Source organism: Emys orbicularis, chromosome 7 (genome assembly GCF_028017835.1).
Source record: "Emys orbicularis isolate rEmyOrb1 chromosome 7, rEmyOrb1.hap1, whole genome shotgun sequence".
NCBI classification, from domain to species: Eukaryota; Metazoa; Chordata; order Testudines; family Emydidae; genus Emys; species Emys orbicularis.
The window spans coordinates 119878575-119898844 of NC_088689.1; the positions used below are offsets into that span (position 1 = coordinate 119878575).

Below are 20270 nucleotides of genomic sequence, written 5' to 3' on the forward strand. Positions count from 1 at the left end.
ATGGCGTGGAGAAAGTGAATGAGGAAGTATTATTTACTCCTTCACGTGACACAAGAGCGAGGGGTCACCCAAGGAAATCAATAGGCAGTAGGTTTACATCAAACATAAGGAAGCACTTCCTCACACAACACACAGTTAAGCTGTGGAACTCATTGCTGGGGATGTCATAAAAGCCAAAATTATAACTGGATTCAAAAAAGTATTAGATAAGTTCATGGAAGATAGGTCCATCAATGGCTGTTAGCCAAGATGGTCAGGGATGCAACCCCATGCTCTGGGTGTCCCTAAACCTCTGACTACCAGAATCTGGGACTGGATAATAGGGGAATGATCATTCAATAAGTTTCCCTCTTCTGTTCATTCCCTCTGAAGGATCTGGCACCAGCCACTGTTGGAAGAGAGGATACTGGGCTAGATGGACGTTGGCCTGACCCCGTGTGGCTATTCATATGTTCTTATTCACTGTATGAAAAATTTGCTAGAGACCCCAATTTTGGTGGTGGCTGGCAGTGACTGCGGCAAATGCAAAGTAACTTTTCAATTGATGTTTTCTCTTTGAGATGAGCAATGATGTAATAATGTAGTGGGAGTTCCTGGAACATTCTTGAGGGAAGTGGCATGCCTTCAATCTTTGACATATAGCAGCTCTTAGAAATGTTATGGTAGCACCTGTTATGCAACATACAGCTCTTCCATATGGACCCCAAAAATGCCAGGATATAACATTGTTTTATGTCTCTTTTTGGTTAGAAAGATGAGTCATAGGAGCAGCACGGCAAATCAAGCAGTTTTTGAAGTTGTGAACAGATTGCCTGTAAACTGCTTCAGATATCACCTGTTCAGACAATCCAGCAGCAGTTGAAATTGTCTTCCAGCCAGCAAAATGAAATGCAAGGATGGATTTAGTTTATGTTTTCAGTCCAATTCCATCCAGGAGCAGTAAGAACAGATGCACACTTGCAGACATACACAGAGCAAAGCTGCAGCATGGATTTCCTTTTAACACTGACCATGTTGGTTCAATCCACGCTGACCTTAGTTTGTAAGTTCTGTGGAGCACAATGCCGTTACAGGTGCTCATATAGTATGGGCTGCCAATTTGTGTTGCATAGGTTAGGGTAGTATGCAGCGGGGAAGGTGACCTTCCTATCACTTTAACTTGTCCACACTAGCAAAGATTTAATTGTGCTGGCCAGAGATGCCAATGAAACTTACTCTGTTGCGAACTCTCTAATGATCAATGACAGTAGAGAGCACCAGCTATGTTGCAGCAGTATTGGCCAAGTATTTTCAAGGTATCCCAGAATGATTTATGTGAAACTTCAGGACTTTGATAGCACCATATTATTTGGGATGTAATGTATGAAAAATATTGGAACTTATTCTACAGCACTTATTGTTTACCGCAACTAAAAAGGGGATTTGGTTTAGCCCATTCTAACTTGTCATCCAAGGAGCAGTCAGACTTTTATTTAAAGTAACATTATTTTATTTGACAATCCTCTGGGTAAATTTATGGGTAGAAGGCTTAGTACAAGATTAGTTTGTGCTGATAAATTGCAATGTTGAGAATATGTGCTGAATGCGCACTTCCCGTCAGGTAGTTTCTGTACTCCAGGTTGCCTTTGCATTGCTCAGTCTCAGGGTATGTCTAATCTGCGATTGGTGATGTGATTACAGCACATGTAGAGATACACAAATTACCTTTAATCTAGCTAGCTCAGGTACCAATACCAGTGAAGTCACGGCAGCATTCACTTCAGTGGTAGCCACCGAAGTACATCTGCAGGGTCCCAGTTGGGCTTATACAGCCCATTTTGAAGCCCGTTGTTGCCATCACTTCACTGTTATTGGTTCCCAAGCTGACTAGGTTAAAGCTACCTTGGATATGTCTACACATATTGCAGTCGTGCGTCCCGATTTGCAGTGTAGACATACCCTCAGTACATTGTGGGGTATTGCAGCCAGTGTTAGCATTGTCTTGTAAATTCTTTTCCTGTCATTGTTTACATCTGCATTATATTAGTGAACATAACATTACATTTATTTATTCCTATACAGTAAGGAGAGCTGTTAAAAACATGCTTTTAAGTTGTGTTACACAAAGAGGTTGTGGGTAGTATTGCTGGGACCAGCACTTAAAAAAATCAAAAGTAAAGGCTTGATTTTGCTCTCATTCAAGTCAGCAGTGAAATTTCTTTTGACTTGAATGAAGCAGGAATAATCCCTGAGAGACAAGCCGGTAACAATATTGCAAGTTTATGTAAAATTTATTTTAGAGCGTTGTATTTTAATAATGGGCAGTCTCTCTGGAAACAAATGATCCTTGAAATATTAGGATCAAAATACAGGTGCTAATGGTTGTGAACATAAAACAAACACCCCAAAGAGTTTCAATATTTATTCATTCAGATTGCAGTCTCAAAGAAACCCTTAGCAAAGAGTGCCCACGTACATTTCTGAGTGACTTTGGCATACATTTGTAAGTGCAATAAGGGTTATAAAACAGCAATCATCCAAAGCAGTGTCACTTCTCCTTTCTCCCACACCTCGTTAAATCACCAACCGCGTGACCAATATAACTGAAAGGTCCCACCAGACAGGAATCCCACCCTCAGATTCATCACTCCTCTACCTGACAAATGGGCTTGAAAGCATGCCTGGAAGGTCAACACATTTTAGTAAACACGAAGAAAACTTCTCAAGTCTTCCAGGATGTGTCTATTCCAAAAGGGGGCATATCTTCATTCTGTGGAAGGGCAACTTATTCAGAATAAAAGTCACCCTGAGGAGGAAGCTAGTCACCAAATGGGAGGAAGAGGTGGTGTATTAAAAAAAATTGCATAGCTGTTGAGAGGTGGAGAACATTTACTGAGGGTTTTACTCTTGCAACATAAAACACTTAATTCTCACCAGTGCACTCCAAACTTACACACACTGAAAATGCTCTGGCCATGAGTAATCTCCCATTAAAGATGCAGGTAGGGCAAAGTGGACTGTTGTAGCAGTCTACTCTCCCATGACCTCAGTCCTGGAGGGTGCTGAACAACTCTGCACAAGATGTGGTCAGCACCCTTTCCTCCCACTGAAGTCAATGGGAGTTGGGGGTGTGGAATACCCCTCAGGATCAGCTCTCAATTTGGAAAGTTCATAGAAATGTAGGATTGGAAAGGACCTCAAGAGGTAATCTAGTCCATCCTGAGCTGAGGCAGATTAAGTATACGTAAACCATCCCATTCTTAAACTCCACTGATGGGGATTCCATAACCTCCCTAAATAACCTGTTCCAGCGCTTAACTCTTCTTATAGTCAGAAAAATGTTCTTAATATCTAACCTAAATCTCCCTTGCTGTAAACTAGCAACCTTTTATGTATTTGAAGACTGTTATGTCCCCGCTCAGTCTTCTCTTCTGTAAACTAAATATATCTACTTTCAACCTTTCCTTACAGGTCATGTTTTCTATGGCATTGATGTTTACAATGGCCTAATTGGTCTGTGTGTTTTTCTTAAATGTTCTAGCCATTCAGAACTACTTTACTACTCTTCTCTGGCTGGATTGTTTCTGTCTGAGGCCTGGTTGACGTCAATAATAATGATAAATAATTAATAAGTGTATTATATTTTATTGGTATTAGAGGCTTCAGCCAAGATTCATGCAAACCCATAGTCAAGCAGTCCCTCTCTAAAGAGCTTACAGTCTAAGTACACAAGACAAACGGTGGGAGGAGAAACAGAAGCACAGTCAAGTGAATGACTTGCCCAAAGTCACTCAGAAGATCAGTAGCAGCACCATGATTATGACTCCCAGTCCAGTGTCCTGTCCAGTAGACTACATGACCTCTCTAGACAATGCTGCCTCTCCTGTAATAACCCTTGAATAGAGGGCCTCAAGTAGTGAACCTTTCTACCAACTAAATGATCCATAGATGGCTTGTTTAAAATTCTTCTGCGAGTGGCAGGGTTTCCAGGCTATAATCAGGCTGAGTCAGGGGACCAGGTTCTGATTTTGGCTCCATGAGTGTAAATCCAGCATAGTTCCTTTGGAGTCAGTTTGACCCCAGATTTACCCCAGTATAACTGAGTTTAGAACAGGGGTAGGCAACCTTTCAGAAGTGGTGTGCCGAGTCTTCATTTATTCACTCTAATTTAAGGTTTCGTGTGCCGGTAATACATTTTAACGTTTTAGAAGGTCTCTTTCTATAAGTCTATATTATATAACTAAACTATTGTATGTAAAGTAAACAAGGTTTTCAAAAAGTTTAAGAAGCATCATTTAAAATTAAATTAAAATGCTGATCTTACGCCACCAGCCTGCTCAGGTCGCTGCCAGCCTGGGGTTCTGTTCACCTAGGCCGGCAGCGGGCTGAGTAGGGCCTGCGGCCGGGACCCCAGACCAGGGAGTGGGTGTTTCAGGGGTCAGGGCAGAGGGCTGGGGGAGGGGGTTCAGGGCAGAAGGCTGGGGTGTGGGGGGGGGGTTCAGGGATCAGGGCAGAGGGCTGGGGTCTGGGGGGTGTAGGGCAGAAGGCTGGGTGTGAGGGGGGGGTTCAAGGATCAGATCAGAGGGCTGGGGACAGTGGGGGGGTGCAGGGCAGAAGGCTGGGTGTGTGTTGGGGTGTGGGGGGGTTCAGGGCAGAGGGATGAGGCTGTGGGGGTGCAGGGCAGAAGGCTGGGTGTGTGTTGGGGTGGGGGGGTTCAGGGCAGAGGGCTGGAGGGTGTGGGGGGTGCAGGGCAGAAGGCTGGGGTGCTCGGCTCGTGGGGGTGCTCCCAGCCCCCTGCCCTGAGCGGCTCAAGGCAGGGGGCTGGAAGCGATATGCCCTGTTCCACCCCCTTCCCCCAGGCTCCGTCCCTACCTCTCTCTGCCTCCTCTACGGAGCTGTGTGCATGCTGCTGCTCTTCCCCCTCCCCCTTGCTAGGGCCATCAGCTGATTGGCGCAGGGAAGGATAGGGGGAGGGGCCAGAAAGCACCACGCTGGGGGAAGAAGCGGGGGAGGGGGAAAGCTTGGCTGCCACAGAACCAAGCTTCTGCCTCCTGCCCCCGCGTCAGGGGAGCTGCGTGCCACTCAAAATCGGCTCGCGTGCCGTTTTTGGCATGCGTGCCGTAGGTTGCCGACCCCTGGTTTAGAAACTGACTTAGAGACTCATCTCTTGGGAAGGTGGGATATGAAATGCCTTAGGAGTTACTCAGCAGCTAGAAAGAGGGGATAGCCCTTCTTCTGAAGAATCTTTCTCTGTGGCTGTACAAAGAGAAAGAGTGTATCCAATGCAGGATCAAACCCTAAAGCAGTACTGCAGAAATAAACGTTAAGTTGCAAACCTAACACTTCCCGGTGCATTTTGAAATTACAGCTATCAGTCAAGACTCACGTCTACCCTCTCCACACACAGGAGGAAATCAATGTAAAGCAAGTGCATACAGTGCAGTCTGAGGAAAGAAGAATGCACTATGGATGAAATGCTCAGTTAAAAACCAAAAATAACACCAAGGGAATCTTAAAATCGTGTGAATTCAGCCAAAGAGTTACAAATGTACAACTCCTTTTAAAAAAAGGTATTCATGTGACATTAAATATGGAACACCTACCATGAAAAGTCTGCAGAAGGAAAAAAATTAATTTTGTGATTCTCACCTACAATTTTATCTCATGTAAGGACACAACAGTTTGATTGGGGGTGGAGGGACAGCAAAATTGACTCTCTAAAACCAATCCAATCTTGCATTGTCACATTCTATTTTACTCACACACCTACAGAAGAAGCTGAATTTTTTCATACCAATTTCACATGGCTACCTTTTCTAAAAGTCTGTTATATCTGGACTATACTAGGAGGCTGCTTAAGAGTGTACCCTTCTATTTAGAATGCAAACTCCACAAGTGACTAATAAAAGGTCCTTTGAGTCAGGCAACTACATTAATGTATTATAGGAGATGAGGTTAGTGCATCACAAGTAAAATCATGGGAGTGACTGAGCAGGGCTGTGACAGTGGAGTTGCAGAGGGCTTACTGTGCTGCTGCAGGGCTGATGACACCCAATCCTTGCAGGTGCAAAGGGCGAGGAAGGGGAGTCTAGGCTTCTGGTGGGGCAGGACTGCAAGAAGGAGGAGGAGCCTCTGGTTGCGGGAAAGGGCACCCCACAGCTCAATGGCTCCTGTCTTCTCGATTGTCTGAACTCCCAATTATCCGAATAAAATCAGTGTCCCCCCTGCTATTAGGACAATCAGCAGTATGCTGTATACCAAAACAACCCCCTGCATTGTGCATACTCACAACCTTATGGAGACCATCAGATGTATCAGAAGAGAAGATGGAAGGAAAAGTAAGTGGAGAACCACTGTAAGTGGATGACATTGAAGTTTCCACAATCCTGTCATCCTGATGTCCCAACTAGGGATTGAGCATACACTTCCATTCTACACCTTGACCTTACAACCCTACAATTCCAGGACCGTATTTGATTTAAGTTTCAGCCCCTTTTTGCATATATGTCATTCCAAGGAACCATAACTGGCATTCTGATTGCTAACATAAGCTATTTGTGTCAAGACATTCGCTAATATTTCCAACATATTAATGTGGTTAACCTCACGCGTACATATTCCAGAAATCCCTTAGAAATCTGTTATTTCAAGCGTAAACAGACCTTTTGTGGATTACTTGTTTATCACAAGATACATATTGTTAAGTCGTATAACCCTAGGCCAAGAACTGTAGGCTAACTAACTAGGCCTCATACTTTTGCAGAGCCTGTAACAAATATTTTTATAAATTTTCTGTTTCCCCCTATTTACATTACAGCTTTACTTGCTTTCCTTATTGGCATTTTTAACATTTCTTAACATATAAATTAGATAAGCTCGTTAGATACAGACCTACCAAAATCAATTCAGGAGGTCAGAGGTCAACAGAAGCATATTAGTTATAACATGTGGTGAGCACATTTTCTCCTCCTTACAGAGCAGCTGTACTTTGGAAACATTGGACATTTTGGACTGCTTGTTTATTAGTTAATAGAACATGAACCTTGCATTATATTAACAACTAAATATATAACAACTTTATGTATTCAACAGAGTGCATCAGGAGACTTAATGATTAGAAACATCCAGCTGAAACACAGTGGAAAATATGTTTGCATGGTAAAGACAGAAGTGGATAGTGTATCATCGGCAGCAGATCTGATAGTACGAGGTAAACTTTGGCTATTTTGCTGATCTTATTTTCTAATGACTTTCCTAGCTGACATTGTGAAACATAGAAGGGGCTAGATTGTCACTTGAACTATACGCACATGTAAGTAAGGAATGGAGAGTATGAATACTCTCTCCTCTCCCCAGTCCCCCCGCCTGCCATGTGCATGTACACACAGCCCTGCTTGGGCCCTGCATGCCCACTTACACTCTACTTGGAATCTGGAGGAGCACTGGCTTCACACCTGTTCTCATGGCTAGTTGAGCTAGTGGGGGAGGGCAGGGGTGTAGAAACTTGCTGCTAGTAGAAATGCAATTGCGAATGACCTCCACCAAAGGAGCAGATAGGCAATTGTGGCCCACTCATACACCTGCCACTCCTGAGGCTTTGTCCTTGAGACACAATGTAGTCCAGATTATGGAATCTGATGGTATTTATTTTAACTCAAGCTTTATTTTAGCTGTTAGAGATTAAACTGTAGCTCCAAATAAACTCTCATTATTGATTAGCCAGCTGAACTTTATTGCAAGAAAAACAGCTGTAATACAGTGACGAAAATTCCAAAATCTACATTCATTCAGTGTATTTTAAAATGCACTTGACATTTTACAGTGGTGGCTGAACTGTTGAGCATTTCATCACTACCACCACCCCTGGGGCAAGGCCAGTTTTCATCTTCTGTTTGTGCAGCGCCTAGTACAATGGGCCATGACTAGGGCTCTGAAGTGCTACCACCATAATAATAATTTCCTCTCCTGTTGTGTGTGAGGCAAAAGCAGCATCTTTTGCAGGGTCTCACAGAATCAGGATTTTCCAGCATGCTGCAGGAAGCTTGCCTGAGTGAATTGCTGTCCAGGGTGCTGATCTGATGTTGTGCTGAAAAATTACTGCAGTGCATCATACAGAAAACAGCTTTAGATAACAAATTGGAGGCCTGCCGAACCGTATTAGTAAATTAAAGGAGGACATCAAAGACTAAAGAAAAAGGCATTGCATTTGGAAAGGTAGAGGAATCCTGCTGAACAAAAGTCCCTGAATCTGTGTTATAGTTTTGGAATTACCATTTCAGAACTTGGTTTTCACAGCTATAAAATACCAGACAGAAGTTCAGGAAATGTGAAAACTGGTATTTTTATTGCAGGCTAAATTGTTTTATTCCCCCCACAGTGCTGGTAAAATAGGAATCAGTTGGGGCTGTATTTGTGGGTTTTGCTACCTTCACAACATACCACCAACTTCTCAGTCTGCTTTCTGATTGCATTAGGCTCCCCTGGCCCCCCTGAACATGTGAAAGTGGATGAAATCACGGATACCACAGCTCAGCTCTCTTGGCAAGAGGGCGCAGATAATCACAGCCCAGTCACTACTTACGCCATTCAGGCGAGAACACCATTTTCAGTGGGTTGGCAGAGAGTCACAACAGGTAAAACAAGAAATCTTGTTACAGTGTCTATATCCAGTTGAAATGGTTGTTTAAGGGGAGGGAGAAGTTCCTAATGCCCCACAATTTTATTGAATAGTTCCTGATGTCATCGATGGAAACACTTACACGGCCACGGTAGTGGATTTAAACCCTTGGGTTGAATATGAATTTCGTGTCGTTGCCAATAACAAAATTGGAGGTGGAGAACCTAGTTTACCCTCAGAAAAAGTAAGAACTGAAGAGGCAGGTTAGTGGGTTTTTCTATTTGTTTGTTTATAATTAAAATGCCTTGGCTACAGAACGGCATTCAGACCTATGATCCTTTTCATACCAGTTTTGAACTACGGTCCAATATAAAGGCACCAGAACTAATTTGTTTGTGATTTTTCCATGCAGCTAGATGAGTGGCCTTGCTCCACTGCTATCATCAACAAAACATCCCAATACATGCTACAGCGTGCTGAGATCTCATTGTGTTCAGTCAGCTATGTAGAGGCTACAGATTTCAATGGATGTAGAGGGGATTTCTTTATTTCATTAAATAAAGGAGGACAACAGTGCAAGTTTCAACATGGGATTGCTTCACATTTGCACTTAGTTCAACCAGAAGAAAGCATCATTTGTACTAGACAGTAACTAGTTGTTTTCATAGTACGGCATGGGAGCGCTGCCTTCCTCACACATTTAATGTTCTGCCATTAGTGCTATTGAACGCTCATAGGTGATGGATAACGAAGCACACACTCTAGTGCTCACATGCTAAGATAAGGAAAACCAATTTTAATCACTACAGGATGGAATTACTAGAGAAGGTCACTAAATAGCTGCATTTTCTCTGAAGCACTGAAGTATTAAAGGAGTCTTTAAAAAAAAAAGAAAGCAAAGCACAGGGCTAGAAAATTACTCTATCGAACAAGCCCTGTTTTTAATGCTTGAGAAACACAAGGGGACTTGAGTATAAGTGAAGATTGGGACTTTCTTTGTAATCAGCATCATAAAGGTTTATAGAGTATACAAAGAGTTGGAGCATAAAGTATGCATGTGTGATTATCTAACAGTAATATTTTTCTGCTCAGGACACGGGAGGGAATTATTCAATAATCATCTTTCTCATGAAAATCTAATGCTGTCATGCTGGCAAGGTTACTGCTAATTTGTTTATCCTGAGGTTAGGTATAGGTTGTCATTTTTTTTTCATTCATAGATCAAGTTAGTTTGGTTAGTTTTGCCACTTTTGCTTTTCTTCTCCTCTTTTGATCTTGGTGCACCTGGTACATATAAGACACGTGTCCCAAGAGAATATATTGATGAATTCCAATAAGGTGGTAGTTACACTGAGTAAGAGCATTGCACAAGTGATCTGTGTAGCGTACCCAGCATGACACCTTGCAGCATGTCTCAAGTTGTTCGGGGGCTCTTAAATTTTAAACCAGGGTGCAATCCTGCAAATCAGTGAGTTCCTCCTGTAAGTTCTGTGCCGAGCACAGCAAGTGCACAAGCAAAATGAGTGCAGGAAGTGCTTGGTGCTTCCAAGGATTGGGCCCACACAACAGTGTAGAAACAACTGCCCTGTTTCGAGCAACAAATTGAGTAAAACTCTGAGTTCCCTTCAAAGCATAGATTAGTGTCATACAAAGTCATCTGTATGGTATGTATCTATATGTTTATCTAAACTATGTGTTTCTTCTTCACAGTTCCTGAAATACCCCCATCTGAAGTAAGTGGGGGAGGAGGCAGCAGATCTGAACTGGTCATAACATGGGATGTAAGTTTTCTTGCAAGAGATATTCTTCCAAGAATAACTCTTTTCATTCAAATTCCCGCTCAGAGATCAAACCCCTTGCATTCAGCAGCATCTCATCTAGGACATATGAGTGTGCTAACATTCTATAATGTGAGCTATGCATATTTCCTTCCCGCTTTCACTTCCATTAGTTACTGTCCTAGAACAGAATCAACAGAAAATATAGTTGACATGCCTGAGATTGCTTCTGGCTTAGCACAAATGTTAAGAGAAGTGTAGAAACATTGTTGAAGAGTCAAGCAGAAGAGTTATGCCTTTAATTTTGTCCACTCCCAGTGGCACTCTGGAGTTTCTCCTTGATTCTGCTAGTTTTGGACATAGGAGTAAAGAAGACAGTTTGGTAACACTTTATATTAAGGGTTTTATTTATAAATTGTTTATAAAAGGTTAATAAATGTTATAAACATGTTACAAACATGTTACATTCATGTTACATTACATCCCTAGCCTCTGTTTGTCAGAGGGTGGAGACGGATGGCAGGAGAGAGATCACTTGATCATTACCTGTTAGGTTCACTCCCTCTGGGACACCTGGCATTGGTCACTGTCGGTAGACAGGATACTGCGCTGGATGGACCTTTGGTCTGACCCAGTATGGCCGTTCTTATGTTCTTATAAGTACTGTGTGTTATAGATGGTTGTCACTTCAGTAGGTGTTAAATAGTTATAACCCATAGTAGTAAGCAATGCGGTGTCCTGATGAACTTTTCGTACACATATCAATTAATCACTTTTTAATCTTTTATAAACAATTTATAAATGGAACCTTAATAGAAAATGTGACCAACATTTTAAAAAATATTTAATCAGTGTCTGTCAATCCAATTTACTTAGTGAAAAACAAGCAACGTTCCTAACAATTTATTCTGTTGTTAAAGGCAATCATACCGTACAAATCGTGAGGTAGCCTCAGGGGAGCACACTTTATTATACCGTACATAACCCATGAACTTGTATCCTTGTTTTTGCACAGCCTGTTCCTGAAGAATTACAAAATGGTGAAGGATTTGGATATGTTGTTGCTTTCCGACCTCTTGGCGTTACGACATGGATACAGACTGTAGTCACATCTCCTGATACACCAAGATATGTCTTTAGAAATGAAAGCATCCTGCCATTTTCACCGTATGAAGTCAAAGTTGGTGTATATAATAATAAAGGAGAAGGGCCATTTAGCCCAGTAACCACAGTCTTTTCTGCTGAAGAGGGTATGTGTTTGAATCATCTCTTGAATGGTTTTTTAATGCCTGTTTGATATGATAATATTACAACAGCTGAATGAATATTTGCTTAGCAGATATCACTGAGGCCATTTTCAATTAAAAGCCGTGCTGACATTTTTATTTTCCTCTTTACCATTTACCATTCCTGTTTACTATTGTTCTCTTTTTATTTCCAAATACAGAGCCTACCATAGCACCTTCTGGTGTCTCTGCAAAAAGCTTGTCATCTTCAGTAATTGAAGTTTCCTGGAATACCATTCCTTGGAAAATGAGTAGTGGACGGTTACTGGGTTATGAGGTAAACCCCTTTAACTATGCACCCTCCAGTAAGGTAGCATGACCATAATTATGTTTTATTTCCTGATCATTTATTTGTGAGTTAGCAGTCATGCAGTATGTTCAAATAACAATAAGAACATAGCAGTAGGAATATATTACCAACCACCTGACCAGGATGGTGATTGTGCAATGCTCAGGAAGATTAGATAGGGTCTAAAAATAGAAAACTCAATAATAATGGGGGGGATTTCAGCTATATGGACTAGGTCAGGGTGGGATGCAGACATACATTTTGTAGACACCATTAATGACTAATACTTGGAGCAGCTAGTCCTGGAACCCACAAGGGGAAAAGCAATTCTGATTTAGTCCTAAGTGGAGTACAGGATCTGGTCCAAGAGGTGTATATAGCTGAAAAACTTGGTAATAGTGACCACAATGTAATGAAATGTATCATCCTTGTGGTGGTAGGAACCAAAGAAGCCCACTACAGTAGCATTTAACTTTAGAAAGGGGAACTACACAAAAATAAGGAAGTTAGTTAAACAGAACTTAAAAGGAACAGTCACGAGTGAAATGCCTGCAAGCTGTATGGAACCTTTTTAAAAACACTATAATAGAGGCTCAAATTAAATGTATACCCCACATTTTAAAAAATAGTAAGAGGACCAAAAAAATGCCACCATGGCTAAACAGACTAAGAGAGGCAAAAAGGTTAGAGGCAAAAATAAATCCTTTAAAAATTGGAAGTCAGATCCTACTGAGGAAAATAGAGAGGAGCGTAAACTCTTGCAAGTCAAATGTAAAAGTATCATTACCCAGGCCAAAGGAGAATTTGAAGAGCAACTAGCAAGACTCAAAAACTAATAACAAAAAAAAAAGTAAGAACATCCAAAGCAGGAAGCCTGCCAAACAAGCGGTGGGGCCACTGAATGATCAAGGTGCCAAAGGCGCACACAAAGAAGACAAGGCCATTGTGGAGAAGCTAAATGAATTCTTGCACTGGTTATCACTGAGGGGGATGTGAGGGAGATTCCCACACCTGAGCTTATTCTTTTTAGGTGACAAATCTGAGGAACTGGCCCAGATTCAGGTGCTGATAGAGGAGGTTTTAAAAAGTAATAAGTCACCAGGACCAGATGGTATTCAGCCAAGAGTTCTGAAGGAAATCAAATATGAAATTGCAGATCCACTAACCGTGGTATGTAACCTATCACTGAAATCAGCTTCTGTACCAGATGACTAGAGGATAGCTAATGTGATGCCCATTTTTTAAAAAGGCCGTAGAGGCGATCCTGGCAATTATAGGCCGGTAAACCTAACTTCAATCCCAGGAAAATAGGTTGAAATTATAGTAAAGAACAGAATTATCAGACACATAGGTGAACACGATTTGTTGGAGAAGAGTCAACATGGCTTTCTCAAAGGGAAATCATGCCTCACCCATCTATTAGAATTCTTTGAGGGGGACAACAAAGATGTGGACATGGATGATCCAGTGGATATAGTGCACTTGGACTTTCAAAAAGCCTTTGACACGGTCGCTCAACAAAGGCTCTTAAGCAAAGTAAGTAGTCATGGGATAAGAGGAAATGTCCTCTCATGGTTAAGTAGCTGATTAAAGAAAAGGAAACAAAGGGTTGACATAAATGGTCAGAATGGAAAGAGGTAAATAGCGGTGTCCCTCGGGGATCTGTAGTGAGACCAGTGCTGTTCAACGCGTTCATAAATGATCTGGAAAAAGGGGTAAACAGTGATGTGGCAAAATTTGAAGATGATACAAAATTACTCTATAGTAAAGCGGACTGCGAAGAGCTACAAAAAGATCTCACAAAACTGGGTGACAGGGCAACAAAATGGCAGGTGAAATTCAATGTTGATAAATGCAAAGTAATGCACATTGGAATATATAATCCCAACTATGCATACAAAATGATTGGGTCTAAATTAGCTGTTACCAATCAAGAAAGAGATCTTGGCATCATTGTGGATGATTCTCTGAAAACATCCGCTGAATGTGCAGCAGCAGTCAAAAAAGCGAACAGAATGTTATGAGCTATTAGGAAAGGTTTAGATAATAAGATAGTAAATATCATGCCATAACGCCCATACCTTCAATACTTCATGCAGTTCCGGTCACCCCATCTCAAATATTATATTTTAGAAATGGAAAAGGTACAGAGAAGGGCAGCAAAAATGATTAAGGGTATGGAACAGCTTCCATATGAGGAGAGGATAAGAAGACTGGGGCTATTCAGCTTGGAAAATAAACTAAGGGAGGGGGTCCATCTAGCCCAGTATCCTGTCTTCCAACAGTGGCCAATGCCAGGTGTACCAGAGGGAATGAACAGAACAGGTAATCATCAAGTGATCCATCCCCTGTCGCCCATTCCCAGCTTCTGGCAAACAGAGGCTAGGGTCACTGATGTCCAATGTATAGGTTCTATATAGTAGAGAATTTTCTTTTCTCTCTCTCTCTCTCTCTCTCTGACTAAGTGTGGTGTCTCTTTCCAAATATCTTTGAGAACCCACCAGAATGGGCGTGTATTGTATAGCGATCCCTGTGATGGCAATCATGGCTCTATCTCTCTGTCTGCCTCAAGCTGATATTTTTTGAATGACAGCTTTAATTTCCATGGGAACTGTTTTATAAGATACAGTGTTCTAATGAGTTTAGTGTGTGTTGTATTATTGTTTGTTTATTATTGTTAATCGTGTTTGTTACGATACTGCCTAAGGACCAAGAATGGGGTCCCATTGTGATAGGTGTACAAACACCAAATAGTAGACAGCCCCTGCCTGGTAATGCTTACAGTCTAAATAGATGAGGCAGACACGGGGTGGGAGAAGGGGTAGAACACACAAACAGTGTGAACGATATGTTGGCAGCAAACGTCATGTTAGGTCTATGATTTTGGGGGGGGTGGAGGGCCTAGTCAAGAGGGTATCAGCTACATGGAAAGAAAAGTGAGGGGAGAGGTGACATTGAAGAGAAAGGAAGGTTAGGGAGACAGGGCAGGAAGACGAGGATGAGAGGGGCACGTATGGCGGGAAGTTGAGGTGAAGAGGCTGTAAGGGAGGGAGAGGGTTGAAGCAAACAGCCAATCAGCGCAGGGCAGAGAATGTAATGATGAACTAATGCTTTTCCTCTGTCATCATTTTCATTCAAATAGTCTCTAACATTTTAGTTTCCTTTTTTCTATAACCACACTAAGAAAGAAATATTAGTATGAAAAGTAAAGCCAGATAGGGAATAGGGATGGTATTTTCATAGGATATGTATTATTTCTGAAACTTTAAGGTAATTCCACCATTTTCAAGAGAGAAAAAAGCACTTTCAGGAATCAGACATAATACTGCGTATGAACATTTTGTCATGAAAACATTTTAACTCGTTATGTTTTGTATCATAGGTCAGGTACTGGAATAATGGTGGAAAAGAAGAATCTTCAAATAGAGTAAAAGCTACAGGGAATGAGACATCAGTAAGAATAACAGGCTTGAAGAGCAACTTAGCATATTACACAGCTGTCCGGGCATATAACAGTGCTGGGTCAGGACCCTTTAGTGCCACCGTCAATGCCACCACAAAAAAGACACGTGGGTATCATCAGTCTAAATAAATGAGGGGAGGGCCATCATGGGTTTTCATCACTTGCAGGCAAAAGGGAGAACGTGTGCATTATTGGGAATGATGAGAGGAACAAATGAACCAGACTTTCATATAAAATAGAACCCTCACACTTTTTCAAATTCAAGCCCAGAGCCAACACCCACTTCTGTGGATGTTGTTAATGATCATGGTTATGCAAAAATCAAACATGTTCATGGACCTGACTAGCTGAAAGTCACCACCACTGATTTCCAAACGTTTGTGAATCTGGACTACTAAATTCTTCTTACTGATGAAGAATTTTCAAAAGTCAGGTTTGATTTTATGATGTTGAAAAACAATCTTCTGCTATATGGAACCAAGTGACTCACTGAATATTTCATGGCTTTATAATATAAGTTCTCTAGAACCTGACTTTGGAGGTGGACTGCAGTTCATGTAAAACAATCACTTATGTTGACTCTTGTGTTCTCTTGCCCAGATTACTCACAAGATACCACTTTACTACCAAAACAAGATTTAACTCCGGAGAACACACAAATACTCAGAAAGGCTGTGATAATTTCCACAGAACAGGAAATGTTTAAACACAGTTCAGAATCAATGCCATAAATTTTGAAGCATTGCTTTTTAACTAACATAAATCCACAAGTAAATCTGAATAAAGGGCCAAATACACCTCTACCCCGATATAACGCTGTCCTCGGGAGCCAAAAAGTCTTACCGCGTTATAGGTGAAACCGTGTTATATCGAACTTGCTTTGATCTGCCGGAGTGCGCAGCTCCGCGCCCCGGAGCGCTGCTTTACCGCATTATATCTGAATTCGGGTTATATCAGGTTGTGTTATATTGGCGTAGAGGTATATATACACAGAGAGACAGACTCTGATATATTTACTAATGCAAATTCTATCTTGAGTAGTCCCATGGCCAATCCCAATATGAGAGTCAGTTTATCAGACTCTGGCCCTTGAAGAATAGCCCCAATAAAGTTAACATCATTGTGGCTACTCACATGAGTAAGGCAGGCAGGATTTTTCCCATTAGAATTTTAAAAGTGTTCCATAGAAATGCTAAATATTGTTTTGTTAGAATGTTTACATTATAGTATTGTCGATTTTACTATATCCCGTATCAAAAAGTATTAAGTAAAAACACCACTGCCAGTTTAACTATCATTTTACTGATATTTTTGTACCTTGCTCATATTTTTGTTTAAATGTAAGTTTTCTTCCCTAAGTCCACTGATTACTGCCTGACCCATTCACTGATGCTGCAGTCCTAATTTTGTGACATCGTGGTGTCTTGGACGAATATACAAAACTAAGTGAGACAAAACCACTTGACTGTGGTAGTTATTGAATTAAGGCCTCATGCCATTGACTTCAGTGGGCTTTGGATTTGGCCCTGAATGAATACATCTGGTAGATGGAACAGGCTGATTAAAAAGTTTCTAGCTACGCATCAATATTTTGGTAGTGAGTAATGAAGGTAAATAGATTATGGTTCAACAGAAGTGTGTGGCAATTTGAAAATTTTTTGTATCCCTCACATTAAGTGAAAGTAAACAGCTTTCTGCACAATTTTAGTACTCATGCAAAGAATTTTAATGTTTCAAGTCTTCTCATCTTCTCTAAGGAAAACTTTAATTCAAACACGGCTTTTTCAGAATTCCTCCAAACTTTCCACTCATGAAACATTCCTCACCATCTCGTTCCTTTCTTTTCATTCTCTACTTTCTTTTGAGTAGAACTGTTTGAAGAATTTGAAAATTCAAAATTTTCAGTGAAACGTGGACACATTTTTCATTAAAAGTTGTTGAAAATAAGTGTCCCTTTCTTCCATCAGCTCACATTTTAAGCTTTTTAATTCCCACCAGTACCCCCACAGATCTTTTTGAATAACGCCCTTCTTATTGTGCATATGATTATATATGTTACAATTGCACTTTCCACATTTTTGCATGCAACCCATACGATATTAGTTAATATTAACCTCTAACATGAAACATACAAGTCACATACCATAGTCATGGATCACGAGGGTTCAATGGCCAACGTTCTCGTCATAATCAATGCATTATGCCTAAAGCCAATGTTTCTCAACCTTTTCAGGCTGGCAAGTCCTTATTCAATGGAAAAAAAATGTGCCCCTCCCCCCCCGCCCTTCATATTTTATAAAAGTAAGAGTAAAAAAATAGTGTTTCAGTGCTAAGCCTATGTAAATGTATTTGTGGGGGTGTTTTGAGAGGTTGACAGAAAACCTGATTTGCATGGGTTAGGGTGTTCAGAGAGGGGGGAAAGCAAGATTTTCTTTGCATTAGATTGTTATAAAATTTGCCTCACAACCCCAGTGATTGCTTCTCATTACACTCACCATGAGGCTGGGGGGTCTGAAAGCATCAGTTGAAAAACACTGCTGTAAGCCATACTAAATTGTTTCCATTGCAGGTTCTGTATCAACCACCTTGGAAACAGTGTTTCCCCCTGTTAAATATTATGCACATTTTCATATTTCTAAGAGAGTATCACCACATTTCTTTTAACCTTGTAAGAGTATCACTGAAGGGTGACCTCCTAGCAAAGGCTTTAAAACTTGCCCTAATAGCTTCATTGTTTTCAATCCCATCAGGCAGAACTAAAAGCAGAGGTGCAATATATTGATCCATCAGAGCAACTCCCCTATTTTAATTCCCATAAATCTAATGGTAAAATTCATTTTGTGTCAACATGACAGGAATAAACCTAATTAGAACTCTCTGAGGGAAAGTCAACCAGTCACATTTCATTTTTAATAGGCTTCAGTTCAGCATGGGACTCATAATTCCCATCATGGTCAATTATCTCACAGTTGGTCTATAATGATTAGATGCTCTCTCTTAATTGAAATTTCTTGATGTGGTGTAGAGAGATGCAAATATAAGTTTCTGCATAGGTTTGGCAACTGGTAAAGAAGATCCTGAAATGAAGCAAGAAGGAGCCAGTTATTGTAATATCTCCTGCAGCAGAATACTCCCATTTAGGTTATCATGTTACTGTCGTAGTCATTGGAGAGGCAAAGATCATTTTCAAATGACCATAATTCTATTAATTATAAACTTAATATAAAGCTAGTACACTGTGAATTCAGCTTATAGAGGTTGGGTTAAGTCAAGGCCATTGTGCAAGAGAACTTTTTAGTTAATTGCATAGGAGAGAAGTCAGTGGAATGGTGGACTAAAACTATCGCATTCCAAACACTGGCTGTGGTATGTTAACTGTTTTGGGGAGAATAAATTTTTCTTCAGAAAAAAAGGGCTTTGAATTTTTTCAATAAGTTATATTCTGTTTATCCCAAATATTTGACAGAATATTTTTGCAGCATATTTTAGGTTTAAACATTACATTGTGCCTTTATCTTTATGCAAATTAATATTTTTAAACCAAAAATCAAGAATTACTGTTCTGCCTTAAAAACCTTGAATTAGGCAAAAGTTCAGATAAACAACTGTGCAAGTCTTCATATGATAAACCATATGCTAAAACAATTTAATATTTATGAGTACTTGCGATATATATAAAATTCATTAGAACATATGTTCTGCGCTGAAGGCCTAATTCAGCAAGGTACTTAAGCATGTAACTAACTTTAAGTATATCAGTGGTCCCAGTGAAGTCAGTGGAATTATTCACATGCTTAGAGTTGAGCAAAATTTGACATGCAATTTTTTTGTGTGTGCACACAAAATGCAGGTTCCAGTTCTTTCAGGTCATGAAATAATTCATCCATTTGGGTCAATTTTGGCAAATTGTTTTGGTCAAATAAAAAAAAATGAGAAATATCAAAACATTTCATATTGGCATTTCTGAAACAAAATATTTTGATTTTTGTTTTGGAAACATTTAAAAGGTTAAAAACCTCAAAAATGAAATGGAATGTTCTGTTTTGAGTCAAACATTTCATTTGATCTGAATTGATATTTTTTTTTTACTTTTCAAATGTCAGTGGATATTTTTTAATTGTTTCTGTTGATCCAATTCAGCCAATTTTGTTTGTTCATCCACTGAACCAAAAAATTGATTATTTGCACATCTATACTTGTGAGTTACTTCTGTAAGTCAAGTGGTAGAGGCCTATGATTTATGCATAATTATTGTGCATTTTTCCACTTGTTTGCAGATGTCATATTACTATTTTGCTATGGGTTTAAAAGAATGATTTATTAATTCTCAAACCCAATCTTAATATCAGTGTGTAAGAACTACTAAAACACGCTATAATACTCAGCTCTCGAGTATAAAAAACTTTATTTGACAAACTCCTTTTATATATATAGAAATTGGATATTAGTTCATCAAGGTAAATCCTACTTAGTGATCAGAGCAAGGAATATACTGGAAAAAGATATTTGCTTTTGTGTCTGCTTGGTATGAACATATGTGAATCCAGATTTACTGACATGCATGTTCATAGAAAAATTACGAAGTTTCATATGTGAAACAATTTTAGTTTTGTTCCAGTGACTACTTGCACTCAAAATGCTCATACTACAGATTCCACCAAAGGTCATTACCATAGTTTGATATTGACCGTTCTGCTCCAAAGCTTAGACTTATGCTCCTTGAGCAATAGCTAACTCTATTAGCTGACAGCATTAGTAGGCTGTTATACTTTTCAAGTGTGTTATGTGCTCAGGACAAGATTTTCAGAAATGACTGGTGACTCTAGATGCCTCATTCTCTAAATACACAACTTGAGAC

The 20270-nt window shown here is 40.3% G+C and overlaps 1 protein-coding gene across 1 annotated transcript in view; it reads left to right on the forward strand.

Annotated features, from left to right (window-relative positions):
- LOC135880792 (contactin-3-like) overlaps positions 1–20270 on the forward strand; it is a 103584-nt gene that overhangs the window by 78008 nt on the left and 5306 nt on the right. Inside the window, exons 10-16 of the mRNA XM_065407132.1 lie at positions 7072–7189; positions 8454–8612; positions 8710–8859; positions 10307–10377; positions 11390–11624; positions 11822–11937; positions 15332–15518. Of these exons, the coding sequence (XP_065263204.1) occupies positions 7072–7189; positions 8454–8612; positions 8710–8859; positions 10307–10377; positions 11390–11624; positions 11822–11937; positions 15332–15518 (1036 nt within the window). The remainder of the gene's footprint in view (positions 1–7071; positions 7190–8453; positions 8613–8709; positions 8860–10306; positions 10378–11389; positions 11625–11821; positions 11938–15331; positions 15519–20270) is intronic.